We start from the raw sequence: 12405 nt of genomic DNA, 5'->3' as shown, positions 1-12405 counted from the left end.
ACCGAGACTTTCCTCCACCCAGCAACTGATCCATCTTCTCCAGCAGTGTATCCAGTGTCCATCGTCTTTTCTTTTCCAGTTCTGTTGCAGCTCCCATTCCTTTTTTTCAAGGCAGTCGCTTCTCCCATTGATTTTCTTCTTTTATTCCAACTCCATCCTTCTCTGCACCTCTCCCACGACAGAGCAATTTCAGCCAGCAACACCCAGAGGAGTTAGGTCAACACCTGAACACTAAATTCCAGGAAAGGCGTCCCTGCAGAGAAACCGGACCTGCGTGACGATATATTCCCTCCCTTCCACTAGTCCAAGGGAAGTTAATTAAGAAACTGGTAAAAATATCATCCCTGCACTTTGCTAGCAAGTCTAAAATATCTGAACCATCCCTTCCTTGGGCACGGCACGCACAGAATGGACATGGGCACTTCCTTCAGCTTCTTTTCACGCCCTGCAGCCTGTGCGGATTGTCACAGGAGATCTCGCTTCGCTTCACACCCTTCATTCTTCCGACTGCTGCTAGCAGCAGATAAGGAAAGACCAGCACAAAGTAGGGGCACAGGTTTCTCGTCCTACCGCTCCCTTATCTGCGGTGTTTGGATTTTACACGCCCATCAATGCTACTCTTACTCACTTCTATTACTCATAAGTTTCCTGGGTTACATCGGGGTTGGGGGGAAATCAATACGTTGCTTCATATTTCACAGCCACACACAGGATGTGATTCTTAACACAAATACGAGGTCTAACAAATTCTGGATGGCTAGACAAACTTTTTAATTTCTCCTCTGTATTTGAACAAAAAGGCTTTCATTAGACTAAGGCATTTCAGCCCTCAGGAGACTACGTTAGGTTGCCTGGGTAGAAAACAAGGGAGACTAAGGCATCACAAATGCCTAAAACTTTGGAAAATAACAGGAGATGTGTGTCCAGATGCTTCCTGCAAGCAAACCGGGCGCATGCTGCTGCTAAGCAAAATGATTCCCTATACCAGCTCCAAGCCTGGTCTCCTACACAAGCTCCAGCTGTGGCTCATCTCCGAAGCATCCAAATAAAGTCAAAAAAAACCTAGATACATCTTGCCAAACATATGCATATATGAAGGGAAAAAAAATAAGATCTTGCCTACTCTTCTTGACGAGAGCAAGGAGAAAGGTGAAGGCTCAACGCACGTCAGCGCTCACCACTTGCACGCCAAGCATTCAGGGCACGCTCAAAGGAACTCAGGCAAATCCTCTGCACGGGGAAATGCATGCTCCAAGAGATGCAAAGATGCAGCAGGTTTGCCTGCAATCTCTAAATTAAGGAAGTTTATATGCTTCACATAGCTTTTCATGCCTATTCTTCTTAAAAAAAAAGGTCAGTCTAGATTCTGTGAATGTTGGTGGCGCTCATGTAGAAAATTCTACAGATCTATTCTACACAAATAAGCAAATTATTCAAATAAAAGCTAAAATTAGTGTGGGGGGAAGAACAAGTATAGAAATACCAAGGAAATTTGGCGACTTCTGCTGAAAAATGTTGCTTATCTTTATTTCCTACGTGAAGCGTATAACCACACACGACATTTTATTCAATCCACGTATCTCCACGTAGTTACACCATGGCTACACTCTCCACGCAGTAGCTGCAGCTGCACTCTTTCTTTTCTTATCTGGAAGACGATCACCACAGTTAGCTGATCCAGTTCCCCAGCCCATAACTCCAAATCTCAAGATCAATCTCTCAGACAACCACACCGACAGCTGAGGCTCACGTATTGCGGTAACTGACCTCCCATCTCCCCTGCCGGCTACTCCTTTATAACAGTTGGCTGTTTCTATGGCAAATGAACCGCACGAATATTTCAACTAATTTTTGCCAATTTTCAGACAAGAAAAAAATTTTTGCTCCCTCTGGTGGAAGCAGTGAAAGCAGAGATTATGCTCTGAACTTGACTTACCCTGAGGAGACCCAAAGCCAAGAAGAAAGCTCTGCTCTCCTAGGACCATTCTCATTTCAGAACAAATTTAAATGCCTCCAATTTAATGGCAGATGAGCTGATACATCAGCAATAGAAGCTATTTGCCAACACATACTCAGCAAGACAGTGCCAGAAGTAGAAATGGACCACAGCCCAGCACGCTGTCCTGTCAAGGCTTCACCTTGGAGAAAGAAAAACGTGGCAGACACACAAACATGACAGGAGTATAGCCAGGAAAACTAGAGGCACAGGTGAGAAACAAGACGGTAATAAAACACTTAGAGTTGCAACCCTGATGCATTATGCAACATATAATCCTCAAGCAGCCACGCTTTCACGGTAATTCTCGCCACACTTCCCTTTCTCTGTAAGGGGCGGGAAGGACATTACTTTTATTCCCTCTCTCCTCCAACAAGACAGAAGGAGAACAGCAGTACAATTATGTGCGTTCACTCTTCATTAACTCTAAGGACCCAAGAAGACAGTTGTCATCAACAGGACGCTTCCTTTGCTGAGCAGCAAACTTCGATGCTCCAAGAAGTGAAGAGACAGGCTTCTTACAGTAGGCTTCTCACCCCTATGGAGTGCAAAAAACTTTTTGCTATGACAAAATACAAAAAAAGTGGGCAAGTTTGCCTTCCCAAACCTACAGAGACTGTTCTAGGTTACTGCTCATACCAACCATCTTCCCTAGCTAGAAAGGACTGGAAGTAATAAGACAAAAAACCTCTTTAATGAAGGAAGCAGCCCATGAGGAATGCATTAGCTTTTCCAAGCAGACATTTCAGTTACCTTGGTGCAAGAGAACAGCGAAAGGAAGGGTTAAGGTAGGGGCAAGTTATCACGTAACACCTTGTTGGGGGATACACACAGAAGAGGAAAACGAGTTTGTCTCCATTCCAGTAGCTACCTGGTACTCCGCTACCAAGAGGAAAAGTCGAGGAAGAGCAATCTTAAAGAAACAAAGCTTTTATCTGGCAACACAGCTGAGCACAGAGGAGATTCTTCTTACAAGTATGTCAAAGGGCTGTGGTGGAGCTGTCACTCTGCATCTTCCACAGTGGTCCCTAACCAGCATGTAACCAGGCTTAGGTCTGTGCCTCCAGCTCCACCAAACACGAAGTCCGAAAGTAACTGATTCCTCACACTCAACCACACGAATTCCGATCTGATTGATTAGATTGAAATTAGAGATAGAAGCTTCACCTTTCACTGAAGTTTCCACTTACGTTCACTGCCAAGAAGGCGAGCTTCTCGGTCCGTTTGTTTGAATACCCGGGCAGTAGAGAAGCACTGACACACGCTATCTGGATTTGGCTCCCAGAGTTACACACCTCCGCCTCCAGTAAAACTTTAGAGCAGGATAATTACAGAAAGTAACGGCTTAATTGTAGTAGATCACCCTCATGGCATTTCAGATATAATTAGCATCTACTTGTGGTCAAAACCAAAACATACAAGTGGAGAAACAAATCTCACCCATCTATACCAAGTGCTACTGCAGCACATCGTTCTAGAGCACCCATTTCAAGTACCTGCTCCACAGTCAGCATTCGGATTAGGTAGTAGAAACAACCTACTTACTAATCAGAACCCCCTTTTTCTTTTTTTTTCCCCCCCCTCACACACACAGCTACATTTTCATACTGGTATGTGTATAGTATCAGTAAATGCCACACGTAACCTTTGAGCACACACAGAGTATCAGCACTTTCTCTTTTCTGCCCTCATTCTCCCCCACGTTTGATTTGATTACACTGAACACATTTCACATTCTTTCTGTATTACAAGCTTACGATCAAGACAGACTCTTAAGCTGAGAGGTTACAGAAATCTGACTTTGAGCGTTGGGTTTTTCACTTGTTTGTCTGTGATCACTTAAAGGTGCGTTCTCCTTAACGCTGCATAATCCTATAACTCTTCGATTCATGCTTCAGTCACAAGGCTCTTCATACACACCTGGGCCTGTATTTTCTATGGTCCACTGATGTGGAAAAAACAAAACATGTATATTTTTAGCTGCTTATCAGAAAGTCTTTTAAACCGTGCGGTTAGCCACCCTCCATTGTGATTATCCCCCAAAGCTTCAGAGCTTCAAGCACAGCGCTTTACAAAACCATCTTGCCTTTGCCTTTCCAGGGGCATCTGTTGCAACACATTCAATACAGGGAAGTTTTCCAGGCTTTGATAAAAAGTAACTTCATTACCATCAAAATGCCATAGCAGCAGTACTTAGAATAAATTGGGTAGAAGCAGCACCACGTCACAAAGCCATTAAATTTATGGCTGCTGTTATGAATAGATAATTACACGACACCAGCATCATGCCACAAAGAGACAGTCATCTCTTATTATTTCCTTTACGGTACCCTGAGGGAGCTGCCCATTTAATGGAAATAAACGTGTGGCACCTGCCTGGCAGGGCTCACAGTCCACACGTCGGAGGCACGGAGCCATGTGGCGCCACCGACCCAGGATGCGGGCAGCACTGCAACCTGTGCACCACATCCACTCCGCCACAACCAGCTTGGCTCAAATTCACCGGCTTTTGGCAGGTTTCTAGAAGAGACATTTCTGTAGGTGTACTTAACCTCAGGTTGTCTCACCTCCATTCGAGCAAAAGGAAGAAAAGAGTAAAAGCACATAGTTTGGGCACTCCCAGAAGTCACTAAACGTGCTCCTTGCTCTGTGTTTGGCATCCGATTGCTTTTTTCCCCTCAGGAGGTGCATTTTATAGAGAGGAACCACCACCTCCCTCTACGCGAGGGAGCCTCCTGACCTGCTCCATTCATTCGCACGTTAATACAGATTTTTTTTTTTGCCCCTAAGAATGCCTCATATGAAGTTTCTCGGTGCTGTAAGAGAGGAGCCACTTCCAAGTTACTCACACATTTATAAGCCCGTATACATCCCGGGGGGCGACACCACTCCCCCCACAACCACCCCACCCCACCCCAGCCCCCCGCAAAAAAAAAAAAAAAAAAAAAAAAATCCCTAAAAACCCCAAACCCCCATTCCCCAGCCCTACCGAGCACCCCCAGGACCCCTCCTATCACACAATGCCCAGCCACCAGGGGCTGTGGCTCCCGGGGGGGGGGGGGGGGGGTCACCCCACACACCCCCCGACCCCAAAAAACGACTCTACGATCCCGGTCACCCCCCTTCACCCCACAGCAGCCGTGCCCCGAGGGGGGGGAGGGAGGCTGATGGGGGGGGAGGCGATGAGGGGGCTCCGGGCTCGGTGCGTTGCCCCCCCCCCTCCCCGGTGCATCAGCGGCGGGGCTGGGCGCTTCCCTCCGCCTCACCTGGTCGACGGGCAGGCGCACGGCGTTGCTGAGGGGCTGCAGCAGCGTGGAGCCCGTGGTGCTGGTGGCCATGGTGCGGCGGCGGCGGCGGCGGCTCCCCGCGAGAGGAGGCCGGAGGCAGCGCTGCCCTCCCCGCCGCTAACGGCAACAACGGCGGCCGCAGCCCCGCACGGAGCCCTGACAACAAGGGGCCGAGCGCGGCCCCGCCGCAGACTGACGGCGCCGCCGGCCAATCGCAGAGCGGAGCCGCGGCGGAGTGACGGGAGGGCCCGCCCAATCGTGAGGCGGCGCTGAGGGGTGCGGGAGGGGCGAAGCGGCTGGGCGGGAGGGGGTTGTGGGGAGGGGGGAGATGGAGGCGGGAGGGGCGGTGGTGGGGGTGAGCGGGGGGGGTTCGCGGAAGGTGGGCCCAGGGAGGGGGCGGTGGCGACGTGTTTGAGGATCGTGGGGATGGGTTTGGGATGGGGATGGTTTGGGGATGGGGTGGGTGAGGTGAGGTGAAGCGCAGGGCGGCCCCGCCTTGGCTGCGGGACGCTGAGGTGGGGCTGCGCGCTGCGCGCAGGTAGCGCGCAGGGCCGGGGCGGCTGCCTCAGGGCGTCAGGTCTGGGGTGACGGCCCCTGGGTGTCAGCCCCCGTCCGGTTTCCCGTGTCCAGCGAGGGCTTCAGGCGGGCAGGGACCTCCCGAGGCCCCCGGCCCAGCCCCTGCTCCAGCAGGGCCACCCAGAGCAGGGTGCCCAGCACCACGTCCAGGCGGCTTCTGAATGTCCCCAAGGAGGAGACCCCACCGCCTCTCTGCGCCAGGGCCACAGCAACCGCCCAGCACAGAAGGGCTCCTGATGTTCAAATGAAACCTCCTGTGCTCCAGTTTGTGCCCACTGCCTCTTGTCCTGGCCCTGGGCACAACTGGGAAGAGCCTGGGTCCATCTTTGCAGCCTTCCTTCAAGTATTGACAGACCCTGATGAGATCACCCTGAGCCTCCTCTTCTCCAGGCGGGGAGCAGTCCCAGCTCTCTTAGCCTCTCCTCACAGAAGACCTGCTCCAGTTGACAGTATCCTAAAGAGTTCTCAAAAAAATCCAAAAATGTTCCTACAACCACCCATTGATTTAAGGAGGGCTGTCTACCATGGCTATAAGCCACAGTTTTTAGTTTATTAAGGGCCTGTTTCTTACATACAGAAACCTGAAACACTACAATCCCAAGTGCCTTTCCAGTAGGTTCAGGCTAGCTGTAGTTTCCCTAAAGAATCACACCAGCAGTAATAAACGTGTGTGAAGCACAGCTCTTCCTCCTGTCCAGTGAATGCTCTGTGACATGAAACAAAGAGAAGTCTTCAGTGACTTGACGTGAGGACACGCAGCAAACGCTGCCAGATGATCTCGTGCAGCAGGGTATTAATTAAATGGTTCTGGTTTAGTACCCTGCCCTGCTTTTATATTACAGTTTTCTGTTGCATTAGTGTTCAGGTTTTATAAAATCAACTATTACTTTTGTTCTAAATGCTGTGGAGAAGGAGCTCCCAAAGGAACATACTGCCCTTATCTATAACCACTCAAGAATCCCAAGTCTCTTGAGAGAAAACTGGTTATTCCTTGCACTTTATTAAACATTCTTTTTTACAATTATTGTGTATTTTATCTGTAAGCTATGCTATAACCAGTAGCGAGAATTTCATTTTAAGTATGTGAAAGATGAAATGCCTTGTCCTATATCATGCCAACAGCCTGAACCAGTCTGGAATAGCATCGAGGTGGAGTGATTTGCATACCCATTTAAGTTCACAGTTAATGCTAATTGGTAGTAGCTGGAAAATGGAGGTAAGTGTAATTATCTGAAAACATCCGGTGTTTCTCTTACTGAATTGAAGACCACACTCTGTACTTACGTTTTAGCTTCTGGTACGGTCTTTTGTCTGCATTTAAAGAGACTGGTTAATAGGTACAAATAAGTGGTTTTAATTAGATTTCTTCACTGCGTGACAGGCAATTACAATTGCGGTAGCATCTGCAGCTTCAGAAGAAATTGCATGATGTTTTTGTAGTAAAGGAAAGAGAGTTGCTTTCAGAAAGGGAAAAAAAAATAATAACCCCCACCTTCTCCCAATTAATTCTGAATCAGGTCCTTAAATCTGAACCTGCAAATGTATATGCATGTGAGTAACTTTAGAGGAGTGCAGTACCACTAGGCTCAGTCTGCATTAGCCTATACATATGTATATATGCATATAAAGACTAAGCTCATTGTACCTGGTTTAATAAGTAGACATATACCTACACACAAATCTTTGGAAATCTTAACCTAAACATTCTCACATAAAACTGCAGAAGGGCTGCTTTAGAGAAGGCTGATAGCTAATTCTGAATCATAGTTTAGTCACAAGGAACGATTCTGGTGCATCTATATAAATCCATGGAGGTGGTGTTACTGAGAGTTTCATGAAATATTCCCAGCAAGTAATTGACCTACTGAATGAAAATCTTGGTTTCAATTAACAAATAGTCTGAAAACAAGCTCATGATATCACAGCATAAAATATCAGTTGGTTTCAAAACATAACCCTTATTTTTCTGTTAACTTTCACTCTTTTTTCAATGTACATGTTCTTGCAGTGCTGAGAAAATACAAAAATACGCTCCCTCACATGACGCCCAGGATCTTAGGAGTTCATACTCAAAGATATGATATCTATACTGTAAACCACATTATCATTATAAACAGTTTGCAGCTAAGGCTTTAAGTTACATAATTTCATCTGTCACAAGTTTCCATTGGAGAAATGCAGTGTTTTGGGAAGATGCTCTTGCGCTACTATTTAGGAAGGTGTGCGTTGGGGGAGACAATGACGGAAAAAATCATCTTGAAAACAGTCAGAAAATAACAGTCCCTTTGTACTGACATGGCAGATACATTAGGTGCAAGAAGAAAAAGGATCCTGCCCCACAGAGCTTAAAACCTAAGTTTGCAATCAGAAATGAAGCATGCAAATGTCACTTGGAAAGAAAGCAACAGGAAAATAAGCAACTTTTGCAGTAGAAAATGTAGCCTGTCTTTGATATTGGCTGTAAATTGTATGATGAGGACTTTTACAGGCATTGCAGTAAAACTAGGTCTCTTGCTGCTTTTTTTTTTTAATTCATTACATATGTTTTCGTATGTTTTCAGAGAATTTCCTGCCTCTGTGAAAACATTGTGTTGCCTGTGGGAAGACAAAGCATTGGCTGGAGAAAGGTGGCATCCCACATTGTACTGACATGATGTTAGTGCAATTAGTCCCAAAAGTTAAATACAAAAATCTTTTGTATGATTCCATGAAAAAGAAGGTTAGAGACTGCGACGAAGAAGCTAATGTACCCAGAGTAGTGAACCTATAAAACTTGGTCATCGCATAAGTGGAACAGTTTTACTTAATTCCGTGCTGTTAGAAATATTTGCATGTAATGAGCAAGAACTTCCATGAGGAAATTCCAGCAAAAGCTGTCAGTCAAAGTGCAGGAGGGGATGTGTTGATTTAAATAATCCCTGGAGAGTGGCTTGGCATAGCATGAACTACTTTTGATGTTCTGCGATTAAGTTTTTATGGTTCCATAAGTGCTCACAGTTCTTGTTTAACAATGAGCACAAAGGCACCTCTCAGCCCTAGAGAGGTTACTTGATCTGTCAGAATAGTGTAACACTGAGGTAGCAAACACTTCCTATAAACTTTGTTTAGTTGAATGACCATTGAAGAGAGTCAGTTGTTTACAGTACTAGTCCTACCAGATGACACCAACCCATGAAGAACAAACAGAGAAGGTCTGCGGCAGAGGATAGGAAATGGCAGTGGGACAATGTTATTAGATGCTCCTTGTAGTATACATTTTTTTTTCCTACAGTTTTTCGCATTAGCTATATCAAGTTGATTACTTTTCCACAGTAAAGTCTTATTTTAGCTTTACCTACTTGGCTTTGCTTAGCCCAAAATATTTGAGACTTAATTCCAAAGAGAAAAATACTTTTGCAAAAGCTAATGCCAATCAAACTGAATTACTCTTCATAAAAATTTTGCTATTGAAATTTTGCCATTTGTATCTTTGTCTCACCTTTCCTCCAAATCAGTCTTTTGCCATCTGCTTGAATATTCCAAAAAATCCGGTACAATAAGCTTCACATGCATTGGCTGTTTGCTAATCTAATATAACCTTTAATTAGTCAGTTCTGCTATGAAGTCAGTGTCTCCTACAAAGACAGCCTGAGGGAGTTGGGGTTGTTCAGCCTGGAGAAGAGAAGGCCCCAGGAAGATCTTATAGAGGCCTTCCAGTGCCTAAAGGGGGCCTACAGGAAAGCTGGGGAGGGACTAATTGTGGGGGAGTGTAGGGATAGGACACAGGGGGTGATGGCTTTAAGCTAAAAAAAGGTAGATTTAGATTAGATATAAGGAAGAAATCCTTCACTATGAGAGCAGTGAGGCACTGACGCAGGCTGCCCAGAGAAGCTGTGGATGCCCCATCCCTGGAGGTGTTCAAGGCCAGGTTGGATGGGGCTTTGGGCAACCTGATGTAGTGGGAGGTGACCCTGTAAGTACCTTTCTACAGTCAGTAGCTCAAATGTACCTTTCACTTTTTTAGCAGAACACTTTGGCTTTAGATTTTTGAGTTGTGCTTGTGTTTCACTCCTACAGCTGTTCTGAAAGCAAATAAGCAAACAAGCTTCTCAGCTTTTAAGACAGCAATCAGTTTCTATCATAAAACAGATTTGGGCCAACTTTCTTTCACCTAAGTACTTAAATTCTGTGGTAGGAAAATGCATTGGTGTCACTTGTGAACATAAGCTCCTGTTCCACTCAGACCATTTTACGTTTCATTTATACGCTGTCTGCTAACAAAATCAAGCAGAGCTTGTAAAGGCAGACAAGGAAAAGCTCGCTTTCCTTTTCAACTGCTGCAAATATCAGCTCTCAGGTGCAGATCTTAGAAATGATAATTTTCTCACTAAAGGAACTTCATGCTTGCATGACAAGGACAAAACAACTGACTTCAGCAACAAGAAGTTGCTCTTTGAAATGAGTTGCCTTTTTAAAGCAAACTCTACTCGTAAAATGGTTTATGGGAAAGCAATACAGACAGTGCACAGTATTTCACAGTGTAATAACTGAAGTGCCATGTGCAAATGGGGTATTGTTGTCACTTTGGTGATTGAAAAGTTTGGGGAGGAAAGGCCCTTTTTCAGAACAGAAATAAAAGCAATGAGCTTCAAAGCTAAATTACAAGTTCAAGAGCAGTTGTTCTGGGCTTTGTTAGGTATGTACCAGGCTATGAGACATAAGGTAGATGGGAGAGGCTGGTGGTAACCTGGAGAGGGATCTACTTGTCGGTCTATAAAACTATAGCAAAGAACTGACGAGTCTACCTATTTAACGGCCTTAACTACAAAAAACAAAGCAAACATTTGTATTAAATGCATACAAATAAATGTACCATTGACAAATCATTTAGTTTACTTTTCTGTTATATTGCAACAGCAGGCCATGGAAATAACTGCTTTTAACAGGTTTCTCAGGTTTCTGAGCTGTCTTTGTATTGTGTCTCCTTTGCTGAAAGGCGAGACCTGACTTTTCTTCATATCTGATGTTACAGCTTCTCAAACTGATCCTTGCCATTTCGAGAGTTTGGTTCCCAGGGTTACTCCCACTTGCCCTAGGTGAGTGCAACAAGATAGGACTAAGCCTCTTCTTTATATGGATTAATTGTTTCTGAAAGAATAATGCACTTTCTTCTTGCCAGAGTTGCTTAAGAGTTGCTTTTAATGCCAAGATAAGCTTAGAAAGTAAAGTAAGGTTTTTCTAAGAGCAAAGGTTGAAGTGTAGGAGAGGGTGCGAAATATACAATAAAAACACAATTTAAAATTATGCTTACCAAATGTTTTTTTCCTTTCAGTTGCTTTATGCTGACAGTTAAGAGAGAGAAAGGGAGAACTGTAGGACTTTCTTTTTCTGTCCCTCAGGACTGGCTTGCCCTGAATAGCTTTCTGAGTCCTTATGGCCATTGCTACTTAGCTCAGGATGGTCCTCTCTGTTCTTAAGAGTGTTTGTGTGTAATCCTGATCCTACTGCTGTTCTCCTAGAGGGCTTTCTGAAGTTAGTCCTTGTGTTTTCTTTTGAGCTTAAGTTGCTCTGTTATTTTTGCAAGATTTTGTAAGTTTTTGTCGTAAGACATCTTAAGAGTCTACACACCTTACTAGTTCTATTGTCTGCCATTCATTTTAAAATGTTTAAAAGCTGCACCTACCAACATTAGAAAGGATGGGTTCAGTCCTATGACACTTCATTTCCACTCCTGTCATCATTCCCACTGTCTCCTTCACACAGAGTTTTGAAGCTCCTGCTCTTAAAATTCCTCCCTTGCTACTTCTAGCTCCGGCAGTCAGCGCAACTCGAGGTACCTCCTCTTTGCCAGCCAGTGAGTCATGTCAGGCTGCACAGTGGACAAAACTGATGGTGTGAGCAGAAATAGGGTGTCAGCTGGTGAATGGAAAGGAGGTACTAGGGATGGGATGCCGCAGCCTGGAACAGCCCAATGCAATTAAATTTGTCACTGAGTCAGAGCCTGAATGTTTCTGCGTTTGTTCCAGGACCCACCTGCTTCCCCAGTTCTTTTCTCCAGCTTTGTATGACAAGCAAGAAGCTGTTGCCATATGTCCTAGTGGGGAAGCCTTCCCTTTGCAGAGCAGCAGGGTAAGGGAATCTTGCTCAGCTTGGAGACCTGAGAAGAAATGGTCCTGGAGCCTTGCACCAGCCAGCCACTGAGCATAAAAATACTTCATTGCAATTTAATTTTGTTAGTTGTGTCTCGATGTCCCATCTGTTAAGTGGCCCTCTGCAAGCATATGGGCCTTGTCCAAACACAAATTTGTGAGATGTAGTTATAATAATGTAGTCCTCCCCACAAAACACACAAAGCTTTAATGAATAACATTCTGGGCACTGTGGCCAAAGATGCACGCTAGTATTCAGGTTTCTGAGTGCTACTTCAAGTCATGTACAAGCTCGGATGCATGTTCTATTTATATATGCAATGTTATTTGCATAAGTAAATTCATGAGTTTGTTGGATCACCCTGTCAGTCAAACAGCAGCCTCACCAAAATTGCAGTGCTCAAACCTGAAATGCTCT

General features: G+C 45.2%; 1 protein-coding gene across 2 annotated transcripts in view; it reads right to left on the bottom strand.

Moving 5' to 3' along the window:
* Positions 1-5497, bottom strand: part of MBOAT2 (membrane bound O-acyltransferase domain containing 2) — a 96388-nt gene extending 90891 nt beyond the window's left edge. Inside the window, exons 1-2 of one of the 2 annotated variants that reach the window (XM_035542945.2) lie at positions 5263-5279; positions 3-253 (exon numbers count right to left, since the gene is read on the bottom strand). In XM_035542945.2, the coding sequence (XP_035398838.1) occupies positions 3-128 (126 nt within the window). In that variant the 5' untranslated portion in view covers positions 129-253; positions 5263-5279. Of the gene's footprint in view, positions 1-2; positions 254-5262 lie in introns of both variants that reach the window. The other variant, XM_035542947.2, reaches the window with a different exon arrangement.
* Between the last annotated feature and the right edge of the window lie 6908 nt (positions 5498-12405).

This window comes from Cygnus atratus, chromosome 3 (assembly GCF_013377495.2).
Source record: "Cygnus atratus isolate AKBS03 ecotype Queensland, Australia chromosome 3, CAtr_DNAZoo_HiC_assembly, whole genome shotgun sequence".
NCBI lineage: Eukaryota > Metazoa > Chordata > Aves > Anseriformes > Anatidae > Cygnus > Cygnus atratus.
Note: the sequence above shows the minus strand (reverse complement) of the source record. Positions and strands in the feature narration are given on the sequence as shown.